The sequence below is a fragment of the Lepisosteus platostomus genome, chromosome 3, assembly GCF_059453375.1.
Source record: "Lepisosteus platostomus isolate fLepPlt1 chromosome 3, fLepPlt1.hap1, whole genome shotgun sequence".
Lineage (NCBI taxonomy): Eukaryota > Metazoa > Chordata > Actinopteri > Semionotiformes > Lepisosteidae > Lepisosteus > Lepisosteus platostomus.
In genome coordinates, this window is record NC_142613.1 from 59,051,001 (window position 1) to 59,076,360 (window position 25,360).

The 25,360-nt window shown below is 37.3% G+C and overlaps 1 protein-coding gene across 3 annotated transcripts in view; it reads right to left on the bottom strand.

Moving 5' to 3' along the window:
• Positions 1-456: 456 nt before the first annotated feature.
• Positions 457-25,360, bottom strand: part of snx9a (sorting nexin 9a) — a 52,294-nt gene continuing 27,390 nt past the window's right edge. For 2 of the 3 annotated variants that reach the window (XM_088626219.1, XM_088626221.1), the window contains 14 exons: positions 24,628-24,663; positions 22,106-22,247; positions 19,710-19,794; positions 19,388-19,513; positions 18,482-18,599; positions 17,622-17,752; positions 14,642-14,745; positions 12,911-13,014; positions 12,051-12,128; positions 11,092-11,168; positions 6,128-6,217; positions 5,501-5,615; positions 3,432-3,523; positions 457-1,486 (listed from right to left, as the gene is read on the bottom strand). In XM_088626219.1, coding sequence (XP_088482345.1) covers positions 1,439-1,486; positions 3,432-3,523; positions 5,501-5,615; positions 6,128-6,217; positions 11,092-11,168; positions 12,051-12,128; positions 12,911-13,014; positions 14,642-14,745; positions 17,622-17,752; positions 18,482-18,599; positions 19,388-19,513; positions 19,710-19,794; positions 22,106-22,247; positions 24,628-24,663 — 1,346 coding nt within the window. In that variant the 3' untranslated portion in view covers positions 457-1,438. The remainder of the gene's footprint in view (positions 1,487-3,431; positions 3,524-5,500; positions 5,616-6,127; positions 6,218-11,091; positions 11,169-12,050; positions 12,129-12,910; positions 13,015-14,641; positions 14,746-17,621; positions 17,753-18,481; positions 18,600-19,387; positions 19,514-19,709; positions 19,795-22,105; positions 22,248-24,627; positions 24,664-25,360) is intronic. The other variant, XM_088626220.1, reaches the window with a different exon arrangement.

Sequence of the window (25,360 nt, forward strand, 5' to 3'; positions counted from 1 at the left end):
ACAATTTCCGATGGAGTCTAACTGCATTTTAAACCACTTTTAGACCTCAGAAGCGAGTCCTGCAACTGAACAGCTAGGAGGTAGTAAAGTTATAAATGGCATACAGGAATAAAAATTCTGTGTGCAGAGCACATTTGTATTTTGATTCCTGCTTTAAGATGTTACCTCATTAGGAATGATTTCATACAAGCAAAAGTATTAAACCAAAATTATTTTCAAAAGCATTACACATAAGATTTTACAAGCAGCAGCTTGCAATATAGACCAAAGCAAAGTGCCACTGACATATCTTACTTCAGAATCTTGAGCTGTTCTTATCCAGCAGTCTGTTCTCCAGTCTCTTCCTTTATAACTGCATAGTTTTTTCAAACCTTAAATCAGTGCATCCGTGTAAAAAAGACAAATACCTGCAGCTCAAAGAAAAAAAAATTCATCCAAAAGAAGTACAAATGTTGATTCCAAATTATATTGTGACTTTTATTATAGTAAGGCTACAGCTGTACTGCAAAGGAATTTTTACAGATACATACAAAACAGTGTTTGGCAAAAGCTTTGGAAAGGGTTGCATTTGATGACTTTTTGTATTTGGTGATAGTTTACAATGACCCAGATAAATATGTCACAAGCCAAAAAAAAAGACCAGATGTAAAAAATAGAGAGTACAAGCATGGTTTTTATATGGACGTGTTTAGCACTAGCATTAATTAATAGTCAAAGTATGTAATTAAATACAGCATTCTACTAACTTGCTACTTTTGTTTGGCATACATTAGATGCTATAAACTGGTTAGTAGTTTTAAACAAGCTTTAAGGACATAAAATGTCTTTCCTTTGACTCATAGACTTGTAATGGTCATATTGCATAACATTCAAACCCAGTGGATGAACACGTGACATTATTCTTTAAACCTCATACATTTATCTGGGTAACTCTTAAGAGCTGTCATGTGTTAAAGTGCACTGAGCCTGTTACGCATGCAACTGGTAATATACAATTACCCTAAACACACTTCATTTTAAATACAAAAATACACTTTACATTATTTAAAGGACTCCAGCTGTACTTTGAGAGAATATGCCTTGATCGTGTATACATTTTTTCATGGATACAATAAGTGCATATTTATTAAATGCATCCAAATCACAATTTACTATAGCTGACCTCAGAACTTCATCCTTATACCGACTCTCTATTAACATTAAACATCTACAGCGTCTCCAAACGGAAGGCAATGATTTTGCAATTGTACTGTTCAGGAACCATCAAAAGTGCATCAGTAATGACTTAAAGCCACTCCTGTTTTTTTCTTAATTTGCTCAAGAGTAACAGTAAATTATATAATATTAAATTCATTATACACATGTATCTATAAAGAATTATAGAAAAAGAACATTTTGGATTTTTGGATTTGGAATTTCTTCAGTCTGCGCGTCATCTCTACAAAGTGGTGAACTGGTTGAGGGCCTGCCTCAATTTCTCAGCAATCTACAAGCACAAAGAAAAGCATGTTAAAATACATCAATACACAACACGGCCCTTATTGCTCCCATTATGTTGATGACACTATGCAGGTTTACACAATGATTTTCCAGGAGTGAATGTGTGCGACATGTCACTGCCATTTTAGATCATATATTTTTGCTTTAAAATGCCACTTCTCTGTAATTAGTGGACTGATTGAGCCAGAATTCAGTAGATTTCTTAGTATAAATGAGTGCATTCCCACTTCATTCATATTGTATGTTTACGTAGATTCAAGATTCATAGATCAATCAAATCTCGTGTTGAAAAAGCTGCTAAAAATCTAGGAAAAATTCATATATTGGTAAAGACTTAGCAAGAGAAAGCTAGTTTATGCGCAAAACATTAGCATGGCTAATACTTGTATGAAATCTGTCAACCCAACACAGACCGAGCTCTGGCTGGAAACATGGTATGCTGAAGAAGGCTTTAGCTTTCTTGGCCTTTGAAAACTCTACAACCCTAGGGTTAAGGGGTTAAAACCCCAAATACCAAAGGTTAAATACCCAGGAAAGTGGGAAAGTTAACATATTTAAACAAGCACTTTAGTAAAAATCTTTCAGGTAAATAAAATGGTTATTAGTTATGGCATGTTCTGTCTGTTATAAAAAAACCTTTCACAATAATTAAAGCTGACTAATAGTGTTATAATAATTACAAATTAATGCTTCTGAAATTTAAAACAAAATTCAAATTGTAGACATCTCTAGTTCTATAATCCTAACTGTAAAATGTAATTTCTATTTTGCTATTTATTTTCAACTAGAAAACTCATTGAGAGATCTTGTTTGCTCATTTTTAACAGTGCTGATACGAAATTGACAATTGACCGCACAGAGCAGAGGACGAGGAAGTACAGATAGACTGCTCTGACCCAACCACTTTGAAACCATTTATAATTTAGCACATCACAGAAAACACAAACTCATTTAGGACTAGCTGAAGCAGAGGTGTGGTCCTCATGGATAGGCCTGCCAGAGGCTGCAGGGCTTGTTACTGTATGTCACCAGGGACTGAGAGCGCCCCACCTATCCTTGGCAGTGCTCAGACCATGATGCACTGCTGCTTGGGGCATCCTCATCATAGTCGGCTACTTCCATAATCACAGTCAAACCTGCTCTGCCTGGATCATACACCTCAACCTGCGCTTAGGCATGTGTCTTTACTAGCAGAGACATCTGGAGGTTGTACTATTTTAACAATTTTTTAGTAGATGTAAAAATCAGGTGTTGTTTTTCACATCTGAATTTTAGTGAGCAAAATTAAAATGGTAATCTCTCTCACTGAAATTATAAAACAGAGAGACACCTCCAGCTTCTTAATAATCTATTCCCATGTGTTGCTGATAAAAAAAGAGAAACCACAAACAAAAACTAATTTAAGGTTTGTAAAGAAAATATTCTGGTGATAATTATATTCTTAAGCAGATCAGGACTCCACTTTGCAGTCTTGCGTAAACGATCTATAGAAAAAAGTATCACCTTAAAAGCACCAAGCAGACAACAAGGCGACGGTATAAGGAGAGTATAAAATGAGGCTGTAGCTTAGCTACATTATGATCACATTAATGCTTCATAAGACTTTATTTTCAGTGATGACAAGTCTGAAGCCAAGTATGTTTCCGACCGTACTTAGTTCATCTTGGTAAGCACCGGTTTTATTTACCCGAGTCATCGTTTCCTCAGGTAAATGTATCCCATCTGTTCACAGGTCATGACAAAAATAGTAGGGCAAGTCAAGCAATTCAGGATCACTAACGATTCTTAACTAGAACTGCCACTGTTGGCTAGCTCTGAAACACATTACCTTTAGTTCCTTAAGAGTTTTTAAGAAAGAGAAACTGTCGAAAAGTCCAATTTAAAACAGATGCAAGGAAAACATATGCCCTAATTTAACAAACCTCTCTTACCATTTCATAAAACTTCACTTGCTGCTCCAGGTAGAGCTGCATGACCCTGTTGTAGTCATAGATACGGTTGCTGTGGAAGTGATTCATTTCAGCTGCAGAAAAAGAAGCGGAATGGGTGGCTCAGTTCTCATTACACATCTAACAAATGTTTAGGATTGATTGCATAATGCTTCATTAGGTAAATCTGACATATATTAACAAACACACCATCATGCTCAAGTGAAGTATTTTTGTACTACATTTACCCTTAACAGGTTTTGTCAAACGTCAGTCCACAAGCAATTAAATTCATTTATTTCCTAGACATACAAGTTTGATATCAAAGTTTCTATTTGTGACTAACTCATAGCCAGGAACTAGACTTTAACAGGAACTGGACATGTACTGTAACTGTTCTACCTGACAACATCAGCTTAAGAATGAAAAACAAGCCTCTTAGCTATAATACAAAATACTTTGTATTAAATTAACTTTCATACCTAATCCTGTATACTAAATTAGAAGCAGCCATTTAATTTAAACCACATTTCCGAGTAAGGTTTCAGTATGGGTTGATCAATTCAGTCTGCAGCCATGGAAATGGTCACAGAAGGCCATGCACTCCCATAGGATAGAATACAGCTTCTCATAGTACTGTGCAAATCTGTACATGTTCCTGTAGCCAAGGACAGAGCTCTTGTTTTGTTGGTAATGCAGATGCATGTTCCATTAAAGTACTGGTGGACAAGCAGTGGTCCTTATTATCTATAAGAAACGCTTAAATAAGTCAAGAATACTCATTGTTTTGCATCATCTTACATATGTTGTTGGGGTTGTGCTACTGCCATTGAGGCTTATTAAAGTTCACAAATGAGTCCCTTAGGCACTTTAGTCTTTCCATCTCTGCATAAAGGCAATTCCTAGGAAGAAAAGGTTGGTGAGCAGAACAGGGGTCAGCTGAAGCAGTGAAACATGATAGACTACATATTTTTATTTGTGATAGCCACATACATTCTCACTGAACCAATAAGTGGGTAAGTGTGTTGCTGTGTGAAAAGGCATCCCCCTTTTACCTTGGGAACAAACTAGGCTCCATCATGTTCAAAGATCTAGACTGTTGATACACTTTAGATATAAGATGATAATGAAACCAGACAATGAAAGCTAGAAAATGAAACCAAAAGTTGCATAATAAACCCTGTTTAACCCTCTGTATAAGAATATATATACTGCAGCATGTGTGTATACATTCTCTACATATACACATTTTTTTAGTGGCAACACTTTGTATTTAGTTCTGCTTAATGGGAAATATTTAAAATAGGATAGAAATTTCAGAAATAATTAATTAGAACACAGATGGGTTATCAACATTTTTCCAAGACTTCCCAAAACCAGAAAGGATTATACTGGCAAATCTCACTTCTTACTACCAATTTATTTGTCCGATGCTTTTATCTATAGCAGCATACACTGGGATCCATATACAGAAGGCATTGCACTGCAGCACTCTGGGTACAACAGTAGTGTCACAAGTGATTTTAGAACCCACAACCTTCCAGTTACAAGACCAGAACTCATGCAACTACTCCATACCACTAACCAAAATATTTTAAGAAGATTTATAAGCCTTTATTTATATATAACATGTTTGTCTGTTAAACATATTTAAAACATTAATGGGAAAGTCAGAAGTGATATTTTATCATACAGTAAGCATGTGACTCAGAACAGTGCTAAACAGAATAAACTAAAAGGGAAATGATTGTTTACACAAAGAGTGGAGGATGTGTGGAAAAGGCTTCTCAGACAGGTGGTGGAGGCTAACAAATGACAGGACATTTTTTTTTTGTTTTACTTAATTATCAAACAAGCAAGATTGGCTGAATGGCCCCTTGACATTTGCACATCTTTCTTAGATTCATACAGTATGCTATTTATTGGCCACTCTGCGAAAATAAAATCTGGTTTCACGTTGCAGATATCCACAAAAGGGCAGTCTATTTAACAGGATCAACAAGTCAGACAGAAGAACCCACACTGAAATGAGTTTATCATATATATGGTGTAATATTAATCTTTCATCTCACCTTGCAATGCGTAAGACATAGTGCTCACACGCTTGGCCATTGTCTGCTTTTCTTGTTGTGTTATTTTACTCGCTGCAACCATTTTATCAGCTTCCTTCACCTTTTCTATCGCTGCCTAGTAAAGGTACAACACAGATTTGGAGGGAGTTGAATAAAACGTTTAAGAAATTGACAGTGAGAAGTTAGCACTGAAGTGGAAAAAAACAAAAATGTGTTTATAGAACTTAGTTCTAACTAAAGAATTTCTGGTTGTGCCTACCTTTAAAACAACCATGCGACCACTATTTCACACGTTTGTAGAAAATGCTCCTACACATTTCAAGTCACAATTTCCAGTTAATGGCATACGTATTTAAAAGAGAATAAGACTACCAATATACAGTACATTTAAACCAATTCAAACTTTACAAGCTAAATATAACCCAAGACCAGATATTAAAAACTTCATGCCTGCACATCTGCATATAGAATGGCTTTTAGGATAATTTCTTTTTACAGGATTCCTAACCTTAAAAACATGACATGAACTGAACTGCTAAGAAATTTCCATTTCTGAATCATCAGAAGTTGATACCAAAGACCAACTTTGCATTTATTGTTGACACCTAATATGCTAGTCTGCCCTACCTTATGAACACCAATTGTATCTGGAAAGCATCCCAAAAGCCCTTTGTATTCATTATTGGTTTCCATCAGGAAATGAAGGTCCTTCTTTGGCTGCACAGAAATAAAGAAAACAAAAAGATATATAGCAAATTCATAGTGCATAATTAACAAATAATTAATGAAATGACATTTGTTCTTCACAAACTGTAAAAACGGACAAGGGAGAGTAGAATGGCTTAGTCATCAAACCTGTGCAAGGTAATACAAGATTTTAAGCTTAATTAAGTGTCAATTATAATTAATAATTTAGCAAAATCTGTGGATGTTTAGTCAACCTCCCACTGGACAACTACTGTATTTATTACCCTGATCATGTATGATGACCAAATCACGCAGGTGTTTTACAGTGACATGTTTATTAATCGCCTCTTCACAGCTGCTCAGTGCGTGGTAGGCACTTTCAAAGTAAATACACTCATCACTTTCCAGCACTGCTTGCTATTACTTCTTACAATTAATTTATTTGCTATATACTGTATGGTGTACAATGTTGTATCATTTCACATCTGTGATTCTGAAACAATCTCCCTTTTCCCTCTCATTTTGGAGTTGTTGAAGTTCAACAAGCCTCTAAAGAGCCAGAAACTATGACTAAAGAAAAAACCTTTAAGGCAGATTACAGGTTAACTGAAGTAAAAAAAAAACATTTCAAATATATGTGACCTGTTTAAATATTATAAATAAAGTGTATTGGAGGTTTATTATTATTGATCTGTGTAGAGCTTTCAGTTTGAAAAAATACTCCACAATTTTTATTTTGTACCCATATGTAATATGTGTCACTTTATGTAACAATATTAGAAATTATTGCTCTATTGTTAATCATTCTTAATCATTAAATGTGCATTAATGACATAAAGCTGCAGCACTGCCAATCTGGATTTTCTATTATCTACAGCACACAATTAACTTGTTTCTTCCTAGTTTCTAGTGCCTCATGCTGGAGAAGTGAAAATAAAATACTGGAGGTCAGATAAAAGAGAAACCAAATGATGATTAAGCAGAACAAGAGGTGTCAGAGAAGCAGAGAGGCTGTTGAATACAGAGAGACAACTTCAGAAACTTGACTCCTTCAATTTAAAAACGTCAATTTAAAGAGTGTCCTTCACTTTTTCAACTCAGTTCCTTGGAAGTGCACGTTCTCCCAGGAAGTAATATAGTCAATGGCAAGAGCATCTGCCCTTCCCGGAGACAGACACTTCAGTGGCGATACATGCAATCTGAACAACACAAATAATTGTGCAAGTAAGCAGCAATGCCAGCACACTCTGCTAAATCACTTTATTCCAAAGTTGTGTCTTGTCTTTCTGTTCAGCAACAATAACTCTATTACTGTAAAAAATGAAACCAAATATGCAGTAACAATACAACTTAAAATCAGTAATACTGAAAGGGTAAAAGGTGGAATTCAACAAAACACCATGTAAAGTGATTAGCAGTATTCTTTGGCTAAAGTAAATTACACAGCAGATCAATTACAATTTTCTGGTATACAGCAACAGGAAGTTACGAAATGTATACTGTTTTGTACTTCTTCACTCACTGAGTGAAGTCTGTCCAATAAGATATTCACATTTCTTGTTAGTTTGCTTGGTTAAAAAAAATAAACCCCCAAATGTTAATATATTCAAGTAATTTCTTTAAAAGCTAATACGTTTTAAACATGAGGAGCTATTTGGAAGTTTGGGAGAAGGTCAAAGTGCAATCTATCCTATAAATATTTGCCTTCTGATCACCCTATGCACGCATCTTTTCAATCTCTTGGCGTTTCACCTTGTCAGAGACACATGTCTCTCACACTCTGTGTGGTGTTGTTAGACCTTCCCTTTCACTCCTCTTATCGTTTAACACCTCATCATCTCTTTGTGCCTCGTGCCTCGCCAACAGTTCACCTCCTACAAGCCAGGATGGGAGTCGCTTTCTCTCCTCTTCTCAAAGAAGCAGCTCCAACCTCCAACTCTTCTCAAGAAACAACCTGCTCCCTCACCTACCATGCTGTCTGCTCTTTTCTCCCAGTGCTGCCGACGTCAACAACCCTCTTGTGAACAAAGAGACAAACTGTGTCTCTCCACCCCCACTGACTCTACATCAGTCTGTTTCTGCTTTGTGTTTATATGCTATTTTATTATATGAGCAACAGTGGAAGGCCTTGACAATACCATCCTTTAAGCTACAGTTCACTTTCTTCAGCAAACGTTCAATAAGATCTCAAACCAGTACAATGGAAAAATCGGAATATCCACAGCAGATATTCCTCCTCGCCAAAAGCATTCTGCATTATAAATGGGAGAAGAAATACTGCTTAATGTACTTAAAACACCCAGTTCAAAATCACAACTTAACAACAAGCTGTTTCTTACCAGGCAAGTCCTCCAAAGGGAAGCTGCTTGGATATCAAACAGAATACCAGAATTTTAGTTTTCTGCTAGTTCTACCAAAAACAACAACAACAAAAACAAACAGGAAAAAAAGATAAAGGGGAAGAATCTGCATTCTTCCATAAGTAATGGCGACAGTAACATATCATTTGAACTTAGTTTGTGAATATTAAAGTCAAATTTCTTTCAGAAACACTCGCTACATAAGAATTATGATTTTAATATTCTGACACAAAGCAATCTACCATTAAAGCAAATTACTTAATTAATGTCTGAAAAAAATGTTGGAATGATTAATACAGTTTTTGTGTCATATCCAAGGGCAATGTTCAAGAAACAATTTGTAGAATCACAACCAAATCCTTCATAGCTGAATGTAAGCAATGAAATATAGCGTGCCAAATTCTGATGGGATGAATTTCAAAGCATTTGGCCCCAGAGCTCTTTTTGGGAAATGACTGTAAAAGCTTAAATAAACAACAATGTATAAACTGAGGAAGAATCCCAATACTAAAATTCAGTAGAACTGTGTGGGGTTTCTTCTGACTGGGGAAAAGGGCTTTGAAAGTCATCCTACAGTATAAATCTACATTTGGGGTGGGCTTAAGGGTCAAAGAAAGGAAAGAAAAGAGGGCAGATGGGGCAACACATAGCAGGAAACTGCAGTAGAGGGGGGCAGAGTCAGGAAACACTACGTAAAAAGGAAATACCAGCACTTCTCAATCAGAAACACAGGCCTTACAGGGTCTAACTGGAGTTAGAACATTTCAAACATCAAATACAAATACAGATGGAAAACAATCTTAGAAGGAACTTTCAAAGGTCCTCATCTCTTTACAGAATTGATGCTAAACAGAGGGCAATGGAGTTAGTCTGACAAAACTGAAAATAAAAAAAAGATGGACTTTCCATTTCAGATTTGAAAGCAGAGAGAAACAGATATTCGCTATCATGTGAGAGTATTGGTATTCAGGTAAAATTCCATGTTGGTGTGTTATGTGGTCATTTCATCATTTTCTTACTGCAGAGGAATAACTCAGAACACCCTCTCATGTTGATGTAGTCTCAAACCATTGTTGCTGTGGCGAACCAAGTTAAGTTTATTTAGGTTTTCAGATCCCCTGATTGTTTGGGGGCCACTGAGCCCTCCTTTGGTTCCTAATACTCAATATGCTACTGAATATAATCCAAATGTCTAAAGCCCTTGACCACGAGACTTAAGCAGCTGCACCCATGTAATTTCCAATGTCCATGCGCTGACCTGTCCTCTTGAATTCATAGCACACAAGCTGTGCAGGTAGGCCTTTCAGGTTTATATTACTGACACAAAAAATTACATTAAGCCATTTCTTCAAAAGATCATCATAAATGGTTTCTTATGTTACTGAATAAAACAGCTTGAACCATTAAACTACTAGCATCCAAGCATAATGTATAGATAAATGAACGGTCCCCTCTCCTTTGTCACCTTATGCACAAACAAAAGTCAGGGAATCCTGTAAAATAAAATAAAACTTGCCCTTTTTTCTTCTTCTTTAGGTCTGACTATACGTTATAAAGTACTGCATAAAGGTTGACAGATTATACCGTTCTTAAATTTCTATGTTTCATCGGCAAAAGACTCCTGTTATTGAATTGCTAAGTAATTTCTGTGTTATACTTGGCAAATGTGATTTGGCATTTACAACTGTTTATCATAGGCAGCATAAGGACCTGAACACTCATTACTCCCATATTCCCACTTGTAAGTTAACACTACCGGCTCCACAGCCTTATAGGAGTTAGTACTGAACAGAGGGGGACATCATCTCTCATTGACCCACTACAAGCACACAGGAACAGAAGAACCCTTGCCATGTCTGAGGAGTCACTTCCTGGCTGAATAAAGCCCAACCATGTGCACATGGGTTGCAAGGGGAATCCCAATCATCCTTGACCAATGATAGAGTGGTCTCACAGCAGCAAGTCTGCACCAAGGGCTCCAGCCAGTGCTCTGAGCAAGAGCCTATGTCAAACGAGTCACTTGGAAACCCAATCAGTAAAGACCTCTTGAACAATACTCTCAAGGTCCCCTACTAGCAACATTTACTTGAGATACAAGCCTACACAAAATCCTCCAGATTTCGGACTCACAGAAATTTAAAACAACATGTTGCAACAGTATGTGCAGGACTGTCCAATTTCTACGGTGCTGCTCATCCTTTTAAATTTTCTCTTTTAAAACAGATTTCTAACAGCTGAGGGTGCTTTCGCTATCTTACAGGGGAAGGATGCTTGTTGCCTGGACATAACTTTTCATTCAAAGGTAAAAATGATCTTCTTTTCAAAAATGGCCCTCAAAACCTTTACTGCATTGCTCATGCAGCAGCCCCTACTATAAGATTACCATTAGAATATGTAAGACAAGGCAGAGTGGAGGCTAGTAAAGTAAATATTGAGTGTTGTGTCTTACTTCATCTTATTCAGGGAACACAATACCAGAGTTCAGTAGTATAGGGCAGTTTACGCACCAGCAGAATAACTCTACAGAAAACAGAATCTTGTTACCTGTTCTGCAACCAAAGCAGCAATTTCTTCATATGTTTTTCCTGCTTCAGTTAATGCATCTGTGAGCGTAGATTCCCCTGGAAAAGGAAGACTAAAGGTATAAAATAACTCAATGTTCCAATCTATATTTCACTAACTATCATCATGGTTAATAGTTTCTTCTTCTAAACCTAGTGTATGAGAGCCCTTTAAGTCTGTTTCCTTTTTACTCTATGATTACATTTTAAACATGGAACCATCAGTTGAGAATAGGTAAAACAATGGGATTAATTGTATAGTACAACATATAGTATTATTTCATATCCTTGCAGAGGTTGTCCACGTGCTCACCATATGTTTTTTTTCTACATGCATATAAACAACATATTTATTCTGCAAATTAAGACTGACTATTCATAGAAATTAACACAAACGTACATCAATCTGAAGGTTTTCTAGGTTCAAGTAAAGTAAAACAAATAAAGTAAAGCAAATTTCTCAATTAGAAAATGTTAAAGAAAAGGAAAGGAAAATTATTTAGCATGAAAATAATCTTCTCATTTTTTTCAGAATGAGCTGAGAATTGAGTAACACATCAGAATGCTCCCAGACATGCTGAGAATTTATTGTCAGTGACAAACATAGCTCCACTGCACAGCAGCTAGTGCTGCAACCTGCACATTATAACTTTTATTCCAGGTCCCCATTTTATGTATAAACATTTTTCAAAATAAAAATCCAAGTTAAGCAATTTCATCACATCATTCAGAAATCACTGACAAAACACAGCATGTAAAAAACAGCAGTTCTGAAAAGTGTGCTTTGTCACCTAGTTGCATCACAATCATCCACAATCCGGAACATAAACTAGTTTAGTCAATGAAAGACAACAAAAGGTAAGAGTAGTATTTGCTCCCACAGAGGTAGCAGTGAATGAGTTTTAAACACTGCTACTAAAGAAAACAAGCCACAAAACATACCTTGGTATCCACTGGTATTAAAAACCGATGAAAGATTCTGTAGTGCTTTCCCAATCTTCTGGTATTCTTTTGGCAAAGCTTGAAAATAAACCACAAAGACAATGCTGTCACAATTTCACAATGAGTGATTCCGAATCATTGAGGATGCTGAAATGTTTTTCAAGAGACTGAAGCTTGAAATTGTTTTGCAAATCCTGTAGCAGGGGTTTTCAGCCTCACACTCAGAAGCGCTATTGCTTCGCAGTTCAAATGCACTATTATCTAAATAAGCTCTTCATACACCCCTAATACTTTGCTTGCATTAGATCTTTTCAATTTTTGCTCAGGTATTAAATAATTGCAGATGCTATGATAACAGTAAAAGTTCCCAGTAATTCTAATTAAACAACATTTTAGTTTAACTAAGATGTCGATAAATAGGAAAGCACTACACAGAGGGTAGTGGTTGCATGGACCACACCACCCGGCCATGTTGCTGAAGCTGATACCCTGGCTTCTTCCAAGATATGACTGGTCCTTGATCTTTGGATCAATTAGCTGCCAACTACCAAATGGCTTACTGGGGCCAAATGAACTCCCATCATTTGCAATCTTTCTTGTACACTTGATTAATTATATATTAATTACATTATACTTTAATTATACTTAAAGATAAACCCTGTTCTGCTGAGTTTGTGGGTATAATAAAGTGGTAAGCAAAACAATTAAAAATAATTTGCTTCTTTCGGTAACAACACAAATGCAGACTATTTGACCAAAAAAAAAGAAAGAGAACACAGATCTGTACAGCAGACATGTAACACAACCACGTCCTGTCTATGCACCTTTTCCAAAGGCACAAAATCGGGTTTAACACTTACGTCCTGTACATCTTTTCCAATGCTCTTGGCCGACATTGAGAAGATCTTTCACTCCATCATCCATGGCTTTTGTGAATCTACTGAACAGCTCACATTTCTGTTCTCTTTAAAAAAAGAATATGATTTGTAGCATATGGATTTTTAATGTATCTTTAACAGTTCAAATAAAAGGAAAATGCAAGTAAAAATGCAAGTAAAAAGAAAGGCAGTGGAGGCATAAGGTACAAAACCTAGTTAAATTAAAAAAAAGAAAGAGTCTAGCACAGACTGGATGAGTAACTTCATCTCACAAATATATTAATTATTAAGAATCAGAACAGCTACAGTTGATATAACACAGGTGTCTAAACACTTGAGTCTTGAGCAGGTGCTGAAAAAGGTGCTCAGAACCTGAACTTCTCCGATACCTGTGGGAAGTTCATCCCACCCCTGAAAAGTGAGGGTGGAGAAGAAACAACCTCTGGAAGAGGAAGAGCACGGAGGGGGTACAGGAAGTTTGGTGGAAGAGGATGTGGGGGGACTTAAGGGAGAGATAAGAGATTGAAGCCAGGCAGGAGCAAAGAGGATGAGACAACAGTAGTAGACAAATAGTGTTTTGAATTGGATGTGTGAAACAACTGGGAGTCAGTAGAGAGGCGGGATTAATGGAGGAGGAAGAAGAAAAGCTGACAAATTAAAAAACTATTTTTAAAAATCATTATAACACATTAAGCACTTTCATTTCAATATAACGCCAAAAATCAGATATTGAGGAACTCATCATCCACAGAACCTCAATTTCTTGAAAGTTTTCTGCATAAAAAATGTCTGAGCATCAGTTTATTTACTCCCATCCATTGATTACTGGAGATGTGATTTCCTTTTGTGGCAACTCAATAATTTACTTTCTTTTATTTATTCTGGCTGAGTCTTTTCATTAAACTTTAAAAGTTACAGTATTTTCGGTTGTGGAGCCTTCTTCAGCTGTGGAACCTTCAGTTCACAGCCGAAATGTTGTCTCTCTTTACTTTTCCTTTCAGCATGGAATAGACCTTTACCTTTTCATTTGCAGCCTACGCATGCTAACACAGCACCCTACTTGATCAACTTTAAAAGATGTAAGCTTAACTGCTTCTTGAGTGAAATTCAGTACAAAAGCTTACAATTGCTCTTCATTCCTAATTGTACTTTTAAACAGTAATGTCCTTCCTTTTCACACACTTTTTGAACTATTCTTCCACTTTTTTAATCATTCAGCAGTATTTGGATGAGTTTGTGAAGTCTTCAAAAATGCCTTTTGTATATTAAACAAAAAGCCTTTAAGCAAGTGAACATTCAAGGAGTAATATTTCCTTTTTACAGGTACATGATTATTCTATTATATCTGGGCTAATTAAAGGAAACTGGTGAATGAACAAAATGTTTGCTCCTAAATTTGTTTTTGTGTTAAACTAAATACCACCTAGACAAGGAAAAACACCACAGATACTATTATGTCTTCCTGGCCTTTAGGTGCCCAGCTAATTTATGTACCTACAGTATAAGCTGCCACAGAAGACAAGTAGTCCTGCGTTAGAAAATAAATCCCTGCATCAAAGCTATTATAATATTGTAGCTGTGAAATTTTTCCTAAATTGATTGAAAATATGAAATATTTTGGTAACATCTTGGACCTGGAAACTTTTATTTTCCTGTTATCTATAATAGGTAATACACACACGCAGATCCACTCATGAAAATAGCCAATCTTACACTTCAATTAGATCCAGGTCAGGAGCTTCAGGTTCCACTGTGGTAAATATCATCACTCCCACTGTTTCATCTTTCTCAGCCTTCCTCTTCCCAGTTTTCCAATCCTGCCAAGAAATATGAGAAGTTCTAAAGCTGCACAGAAACGGACATACTCAGCTTTGCAAAATCTGCATGATAGTTATCTAATACCATTTATTGTGAGGCTGACTGTAAAAGTCCTTTTCTATAACGTCATGATTGTACTTACAGTACTTTCTTTTATTGTCCCAGATGAGAAATCTCCTTTGCAGGCAGGTAAAAAAAAACATTTAACGCAACATGATCCCATTAACAAAGAAGAGACATCGTACATGCATGACGAGAAAGAAAAAATAAAGTAAAATATGCGCAACTGTCCAAATTAAGCAGGTTAATAGCCATGGGAAGGAAAGATAACTTAGTTCCATTGCATTTAAATCTGAGTAGTCTAAATCGATGCCCAGATGGAAAATCAGATTCACTCAGCAGGGGGTGGTCATTACAGTCGATTATATTGGCCTTCTGCATTTTGTTAGACACAGATGTCGGAAAGCTGTTGTGCACGAATGATTTTGCTGGCTACCTTCACAATCCTGCTCCATCTGTTTATATTTAGGTTACCAAACCAGACTGCTGCAGTGAATGTTAGGACAGATTCAATGAAATTTCTATAGAATTAAGTCATAGTTGTACTACAAAAATCAAAAAAGCAGTTTCCTTAGGACGAACACTTGTTGTTGGCTCTTCTTGCATATTGCATTTGTGTTTTCTTCTAAGGCTAGTGACAAGATATTTATAACTGCTGACGATTCTTAATTTCTTGCTCTTCGATGACTGTTGCTTCTGCAGCTTGTGGTAGCTTTCTATAATCAATGAACATATCTTTGGTTATCGACACATTAAATTGAAAGAAGGAGTTGTTGCACCATTCAACAAAATAATCCACTACAGGCCCATGATCACTGTGTACAGCTTTGAGGGGACTGACAATGACTGTCATCAGCAAACCTAATGATGTGTCTGTCTTCAAAAGGGCTTCTACAGCCATCTGTATACAGAGTGTATTGGATAGGACCCAGAGGAAGAAAAAAAGCTGTTCTGATATAAGGCTATTTACTCTCACTCTGTGTGATCTGTTGATCAAAGAGTCTAAAATCCAACTTAAAGTACAATATTCAATTTTAGACTACAATTTGAGAGCTCCATGAGTAAGTGTGGTTGAATGGTTTTAAAAGGCTGTTGAGAAATCTATAAAAGATAGGCATGTATTTTGGAACCTTCTAGTTGTGAATATCAGAGCTTCAGTAATGTGAGGGTAGCATCTTCAGCCCTTCTTTAGCCCTGTAGGCAAGCTGCATGGCATCTAGCAGGTGCTCTAACTAGTGGAGCGCATACCTTTAAACAATTCTCTCAAAGTAATTCATAACTAAAGAGGTCAATGCCACTGATCTGAAATCATTTAACGTCTTGGGGAAATAGTGTTTTGCAAATAGTATGATTGTTGCTTGTTTCTAAATTTGGGGTACTTTTTTCCGATTCAGAAATATTTTAAATATATAATAAAAAATAGGACTGAGCTGCTTAGCACGTGACCTCAGTGTCTGCCCACTGACGATGATGTTATCAGGTCAAGGACATTTCCTGACTTTTTTCCTTCCTGTTTTTTTTTTTTTAATATTTGAAGCATATTGTGCACCAAATTTAACCCTGGTAGAAGCAGTGAGCTTCTCTTTTAAGTTCTCCAATTTCTCTGCTCAAGTTATGCATGTCAAATATAAGGTTCAAATTATTTAGCTCATCAGGCAGATCTTTTTAAGTGTTAAAAACCATCATCATTCACTGAGTTTTTGATCTTTGTCCTGCAGGACCCATCACAGCTTTCATTGTGCTCCACGCAGTTCTCTGTTCTCAGAACTGAGATTCCTTTTGATTTGTTCCTTACACTTCAGCAATTTGTTTACCTGAGGCTTATTAATTGAGTAAACCTTCGCTGGAATCATCTAAACTGTAACTAGATTCTAAAAAGCAACCCTGCAGACACTATGTCCTGTTGTCTGGCCAGACCTTTAGTTGCTACACTTGTGCTTTCTCCCTCTTCAGTGCTGTCCTGTAGCTTGGTAACAAGAACGCGGCGGTGTGTTTGGATGAGCCAGCAACCACGTACTCCCCTCTGATCGAGCACTAACGCAAATCCACACAAATCCACAAATGCTACTGTTACTAGTTGGGCAGCTGACACAGTGGTACAAATTGTTCAAAGACTTTCTTAGGTTGCAGCGGTTGACATTACAAATGCGATAAACTGCATTTGTTTAACTTGCTTTAGGATGAATGAGCACAACAGTTACGAATATCTGTGGGAATTTTCTGTGTAGGTAAAACTGTCTCACCGATATTGGCAGTACCTCAATATCAGGCATACAAAGCCTCTCACAGACTGTGATTATGCTGCATCATCTTTTGTTAATATACAAACACCTTGTCAGTGTTCTTCTTGTTCCTGTTCTATCTCATTCCAGCCTTGGGATGGGGAACCAAACCCCCCCCCCCCCAATGCTCAGGTCAGGTCTAGTGCCGTTATTTAATCTTGAAACTATGATATAAGGAACAAATAAAAGCCAAGGGATTACTGAGGAGTAACACACTGCACGATGGCTCAAAAAAGTTGATTTCTATACGAAATCTCAGAATTTAATGTTTCAGTTAACATATTCCCTTTTTAATGAATGATTCTTCCTTAGCGAATGCATCTGGGCTGCCTTCCTGCACAGGAGTTTAAGGGGCATTAAATCTTACAAACAGTTTCATCTTTACAGCCCTACAAACCTATTAAAAGCTTTAAGGCCACAGAGTCTTAATTATCAGATAACTTGCTTCATAAGCTGCAAATGTCCAATGAGACCATGCAGTGCTAGCACGCAGGAAGAAGCTACCCCAGATGGATATGAAGTTCATACTGTACCTTTTCATCTTTGAAGCTGAGGAAAAGCTGGAAGACCTCACTATAGGAAATAACAGGATGCCGACACATCCTGGTCATCCAGCCCTGGAGCCTTTCCATCCGCATCTTAATGAACTCCTCTTCAAACCGGCCTGCAACACAGTTAGGGTATGAAAGGTGCCCATCTGTATTGGGTTTTAGAAATGTGTGATTTACTTGTAACCCTCAGTATTTGCAGAGCCTGAAGTAGCTATACTCAGAGGCATGTATTCTGTTTTAATTAAGGTGAAAAAAACCTAACCTGTATCCCTTGAAGTGCTACTCAGACTGGATAGAAGAGTTCGGAAATCAAAACACACTCAAGTTGAATTAAAAACGCACGTAGTCAGTTGTTGACTGTGACTAAGATTCCCAAGTGGCGGTGCAAAACCGGCCAAGTGCCCCTGGGGTTGGGTGGACTAAATGTAACCTGGTTTGCCAGACAACAGCATCTCTTGAGACCGGTAAGGTGCCTGCAAGCTTGCAGTGACTTCAGCGAGAGAGGTCCTCCTCTAATTAGTTAGGCGCTATAGAGCTTGCAGCTTGCAGCATGTCAAATGACCTATAGGTTTTTTCTGCTTTATACAACCCATCGTCTCCAACATCTGCACACTCCCTACAACCACTTCTAGCTTCATACTAGAATGAGGATCTGTGCACTCTGCACAGCCACATGCCCACCTGTCAGGTGATTCCATTTTTAAAATAAAAACAATGATGTGTGCCATCCTACTTGCAATGAAGGTGACATTAACAGTTTGGTTTCCTTTTGAAGGAAAATCTGTATATTGAAATGCTAAAATGCATGCAATACGATTGCAATACGACTGAAGAAAATGTACCTGTAACCTGTTTATCTGGCAGAGACGGAATTGGAATAGCAGAACCAAACTTATCCAGAAGACGTTCATACAGCCAGTCAAAGTGCTTGTATCTGTGATTGACAGGTCTGTTTGTTGTCTGTAACGATTAACATATTGCTGTATGAGGATTTACAGAGCAAGAGGTAATGTGAACACAAAGAAAATTATTTTATTAAAACATAATCTGAGCTTTAATATATACATAATTTAATACATAATTTATAGAGGCAGAATATAAATATAGCTTTGATATGGCTTAAAACTAATAAGAAATGTAACACTTCAGTGCTTTTCACAAATTTGATTTAGTAATATTTTTTAAACCTGTTTCTAGGTCACAATGTTCTAAATCATGCATCACATTAGATGCAGGACAAAAGTAATAATCACTGAAGTAATAATACAGAAGCTTTAAGAATACAAAACTATGGTGATTAGATAATGTTTTGTAATACAGTAAAAGAGAAGAACACCACACTAGTTTCTCTTGCATGGAAGCAGCAATCATTTTCAGTGTTAATTCTGTCCAAATTCAGCAACAGAGAGAGAGATGGAGGAGTTTATTTGCCATATGTACACGTACATTGGAATTCTTATTTGCGCTGTTCTCTCAGGACATGCACAGTACAGCAGACGACAGTATGACAGACAACACCACTAAATGTAGACAGTCAATTACAAAATGACAAATAATAAATAATGACAGTAAGTACAGTCTATAAACAAAGAAAAGCAATAAATATAAAGAGAACATTAGGTGGTAGGAGGTCAAAGGGAAGAACTCAGTTATGCATTTTTAACACCCTACAAAATGTAGCAAAAAATACAAATATACTAAAGCAGATCCAAACCGGATTACAGGAAGTCTCTAACAGCCACACTTACACTTGGAGTAACTTGGTATTCAATGTAACTCTTCAGGCCATACATTTTGGAACCCTTCTTGGGATCTGCTACAACACAATCTAGCTGTGTTTCTGGATATAGCCACACTGGCCCAACCTCTCCAAGCTGGAATTACAAAAATAATATTTAAATAGGAGATAACAAAATGTAGCATACAATAACATAGCCAACATATTGCCTAAATGCTCACAAATTAAATGGTAAAACCAATAAATGCATAAATAGATCCAAAAAACAAAATAAAGTTAACAAATGAGAAGAGGCAGTTCAGTCCATCTAGTTCTTTGAGCTGGTAACTTACATAAATTGGTATCTTTTCTTTTGTCTTCACGGGTTGTTTTGAGAGAAGATATAGCTCTGGTCCCGATTTAGAAAATCCAGGAAACCTGTAAATATATAATGTTTTGCAATGTCCTAGAAATGAATAAGGTAAGAGAATTGTGAACACTATTGAGAGGTATTATTTCTTAAAATGGCCTCCACTTAGACTTTACATTATAAAAACAGCTGTGAGTCAGAGAAGGTCGTTCAGCTCATCATGCCTATCTGGTAGTTAGTAGCTAATTGATCCAAGGATTTCATCCGGTTGTGTCTTGAAAGAAGCCAGAGTACTGGCTTCAACAACATGGCTGGATAGTGTGTTCTATACTGCCACGATCAAGAAGTATTTTACCTGAGAAGATATTTGCTTAAGAGTAGCCTCTTCATAAGGCAGGAAACAAAAATTGCCAACATCTGGCCACGTTCATAACGTTAATCAGCAGGCTTAGTGGGACCTTTCTGTACTGAAACTTAACAGAATACACTAGCAGTTCAAACCTTTTAGAGAGTGCAAACACCTTTTCAATTTTGAAATATTTCACCAACCATGATTTTTACATACTGCATTATACTATATACATGGAACTGTTAGAACAAATAAATTTATACTCACTACACATTTGTAATGTACACAGTTTAAATTATGTGAAATTTGTATTCATTATCTCAGTTAGTTTATTTCTGAGCCTTAACAATGCATGTGTGTGGACAGCGAAGTATATTGAGAAACCCATTAAGATAACTGGAGATGTTACAACTTCAAAAGTGGGATGTCAGGTTGGAGCAATGGCTTTAGCCTTAAATTTAAAACCTCTTCAGAATTTTCATTTGTTTAGTCCAGTGGTTTAGTCTAGGGTTGCTAAAGGGGATTTGTGGACTTATCCACTGAAAGTGATAGATTGCAATTAGACTACATTCATAGATTGGAAACTTCATGCTGGATATAGAAATTCAAAAGCTCATCTTAATCTTTGAAGTTACTGTATGTAAGATATTTACAAGCTGGTAGTAAAACTTTAATGCCTGATGACAGTAGCATCAATCATACAATTACAGACAAGGTGACAAATAAAAGGTGCATTTTTTGTTTTTTTTCTTTCCCTTTTATATTTCAGTTCTGTGGATCGCATAACAGAATTGTTTTGGAAATTTAGACTAGTTCCTTTTTTGCACCCGTCTGAATCAAACTTTTCAACTGTGTGTTTTTCCTGACTCGGCTCGTGGCTATGAACCACGCATCTGCTTGCACTGCAGATTTAAAAAAATGCAGGCCAACTCCTCCGACCTGCCCATCTTAGAGTTGCTCATCATTTTACACCTCGCAGGCAAATCATTTCCATACCAGAGGTTCAGCACCAACGGAGGGAGAAATGGGTCCTTTACCAACAGCACCTCGAGTCTGCAAGCGCCTGAGAAGGCCACAGCCGTTGCTCAGTTGCCAAAAGAGCCCTACCTAACTAAACCGATCTTAACCTCATCTGTGCTCAGCCAGCTATGCTCTGTCACTTGGAGAGTCCCACATGCCAGTCAAGTGACATGACCAGGCTCACATGATAGGATTATTATACGCTTTTTTGTATTATTCATTTTATACTCCCCTTATTTCAAACTACTAATTGTTACTTTATGTCCCGGCCGCATCAACAACTCTTGCACTGCCTGAGGAGAATGAGGAAGAGCAGACATGCTCATCCTGGTGACACACGTCAAGCTCCATGGTGCCCTAGAGGACAGCAGGTGCAGATGAGAGATGTGCCGTCTTTCTCCCAGTTCTCTTTGAAACCCTGCCAGGCAGCAGAAAGTCACAGGAGGAGCTTTCTGTCACAAGACCAGCAGGGCATCTGGATATCTGGATTACAGAGCTCAGCTTGCACTCAAAGTGAGTACCTTGGGAATTCACATAATCCATCCATTAATGGACAGTTGCTTATCCTGAGGAGGGTTGTGGCAAGCTGAAGCCTATCCTGGAAATACAGGGCACCAGATAGGACTGGGAGCACATGACTGCTCGTCCCTGGGAATTCATGCCAGTTCCACAGACAACAGAGGAAGAGACAGTTTAGAATAGGCTATAAAACCAACCCATGCCTTTCCACATGAACAGAGGGAGAGCCTGTGAATTCAACACAGTCACCCAAGGTGTGAACTGCACTCTTAACCTTCAGGTTGTGAGGCAGTCGCAAAAGCCTACTATCAAAGATGTGAACATCCATTTGGAAATGTTTTACATCTTTGAAGGTGAAAATGTGCCACATTCATAACCTTACAGGTAAAACTGCAGAATTATCACCTCACATAATACATAATAGCAAAAACATTTTAGAAAGCCATTTGTGGGACCAATCTGGGTTACACAAAAAGAACGTTTCATCTTACTTGTTCAGAGCAATTTTCATGGATGAACCATGGGCTCCAGCACGGTTCATGGCTCCTCCATCTCCAGCTTCCGACTCTGCGAATCCCCCTGATGACTTGAGTTCATCCCAGTCGTCGTCCCATTCATCATCATCTGTAGCCCCTGAGTTAAACATCGGCAGACTGTAAAAATGTGCAGGGCACTGAAAACTCATCCATTTCATTTTTTTTTTAAAGAAGCAGGGGCATTGGCTTCAATAACATTGCTGGAACAGGCTACCCAGCCGTGCTGTTGAGGCTGAAACCCTGGTTGACCGGATGAGATACCTGGATCAGTTAGCTACAGTACTTACAACCAAACAGGATAAGCCAAATGGCCTCTACTTGTTTCTAACCTTTCATATGTTATATAGTTATATTAACTATTACATAGTAAATCAGGCAGCAGTTTAGAGTAATAGTTAGGTCTGTGGACTCTGGGTTGTTAGATGATATCCCAGGTGGGATGATACTGGTGTCCTCGAGGAAAGTACTGCACCTCCCTTATATTGCTCCAAAAAACACCCTAATGTGTAAATAGGGTCTCCAGTTTGTCACTATCACAAGAACTAGATCTCAACTGACTAAATTGGTAAAATAAAGAATTAATAAAAAGAAATGTGGACCTAACCACTTTGGACAAACTACCCACTTTGTAGTAAATTAGATGGGCAGACTGTCCAAAAATTGACAGTCAGTTCTTGGATGCCGCCTTTATGTATACAGTAGGACCTGTAGGTGCCTTCTTAGAAATCAGAACACTCTTTCATTTACAACATAATTAAATTAACCATACTTTCTATACTACTGAATAAACAACTGCTGCATTATGAAAAGGATTCTTTAAACTTATCTTATGATCAGACTATGCTGGAGAATAAAATGACTGGTTAACCACCACAAAGGGTTTGTGCCTTTGTGTGATATTCAGATGAGGTGAGGTATCAACTGCTTCTACTGTTCCCATGCATTGCTTGCATTTAAAAATAAAACCAAAACATCATTAGTTATGCTGCAAAAAAATCCCAAGCCAACAAGGCAGAGCCCAGTCAGTTTAATATCTTGATTTTATACTTCCTATAACCCAATTCCTACAAGCCAATGGGATCAATGTTGTTTTGCGCTGGAAAATCACCCCCACCCCCACAAAGTTCCATGAACTTATACACTGGAAGAACAGGTTGTGCAGTCCAGTGAGGAAGAAGATAGTTTAAGATGATTAATGTCAGCAGAAAAACACCAGAAACATGGGAATCTGAAATCTGAATTTGGGGAAAGAGTTTCTGGATCTGGACCTTTACTAATGGCAGAGAGGAGAATTCTTCAGTGTAGCAGAAAACCTCCTGATTGCCACTCCAGGCTTCTTCTCAGTACTGATTCCAGTCTTTGAGAGAGGCAAGCTCATTAGAGTGGGTTTTTCCTTACTGAACACCAGCCAGTGCAGCTTTCCCTGAACTGGCTGCCAAGAGCAGCAGCTCCATGTGACTTAAACTCAACCAATAAACCTCATAATCAGCTAACTCTTGCCCTATATACAGTACAACACCAATTTACTGTGCAAATTAGGCCAGTTAGGGTTGTATATAAATATATGAAACAGTGAAGGCTTATTAAAAGCAAAAACCTCTACTTGTAGAAACTATGAAAAAAGAACATTCTGTTTACATTTCTAGAAAACAATGAATAGTGAAGCAAAGGAAATCTTAAAACTACTATACATATAGCATGCAGTATATTTAAGTCGTGTCCTTCATTTCATATGTGTTGCCACAATATGTTAGCAGTTATATGCTACTATTTCAGTTTCTCGTGTTGTGAAAACAGACGACCTTGGAAAAAACGACTTTGTCAGAGCTTCCAGGATGTGGGCAAGGGAAACAGATTTACATCACAAAATGATGAAAAGTCTATTGCAACATCAGCTGCTTAACATTTCATTTTGGGGGGGGGGGGTTAGCCAAGAGACCCTCACAAGCAGGAGTGAATTGAAAATGGATGGACAGATGGACAAAAGGGGCACAAGTTATTACAAGCTCAATTAGGAAGCTGAACAGATGAAAATGATGGATCTTAATATGAAAGCCCTTGAACAAAGCACATTTGCACCTGGACTGGCTGTTTTAAATAAACCCCTGATAACACGGAAGTCTCCTAAATATAATGGTTTCCTTGGTAGGCAGTCTGAAAGGATCCTGGATCAAAAAGCAAGCAAACTGGACTCCCCTTGTTTTTAACCTTTCTCTTGTTCTCTGTGAGAGTAAATGAGACAGAACACCCACAACAAAAATCACAGAGTATTCCCTACATTATATCAACTGGCAATTGTATAAACTATTCTTAATCATGCAGTCTGAATGAAAGGTTAGACAAATGTGAATAAACCCCCATATGTTTGCAGGCAGGCAAAAAAAAAAACTTCACCTCAAGCTGTTATTGCACACTCATGCTGCAGATTAAAACCTACATCAGTTTTCTGTCACTAGCAAGCACATTATGTGGTATACCTGCACAATCAATTAGGTATGGATAGGGATAGATATCTTGAAAGAAAAAGAAAAAAAAGTGTTAAGGTCTAAATGAAAAAACTGAACACATTGCTTTTTTGATCTGAAATACATGTATACTAAAGAATACCGAAATAAAATATTTATCCAGAAGCTGAGGTTGTTTGGCATTAGGGCAGGTCATTTTCTGAATGGAAAACATTCATTTCCAGAAGGGAAAACCAAAAAATAGTAAAAAAAAACATTTTGCGGTATTCATAGTGATATTGTTCACTGAAACTAAAAGTTTACACACAGCAAAGATGTAGTGTAAATGATTTCTTTTACAAGGTTTATGATGCCACATCTTGGCAACTGTTATATGAAACATCAAAAACTAGTCCAGAGGCACAAACATAACATGAAAAACATTTGCACAAGATTCAGTTATTCCATGTGTCCCTTGTGGTCCTCAGTCATAACCCAGAAATAAGAAACTATTGTTTCTATAAATAAGAACAGTAAGACGATTATATGACGAGTGTATCCTTCTAGCTGAGTAAGTTTAATTCTATAACGTGCAGTGCTTGCCAAATAGCAGCATAAGTGAACTCTGGTTCTTGGTCAGAACTATAGCAAACTCCATCCGGGATTCCATTCACTTCAGTTTGTACGAGACATAAATGTTCTCTAAATTTCTTCAGTGATAAAAGTATACAAAACTGTCAATTTAATCTAATGAGCTATGACACGA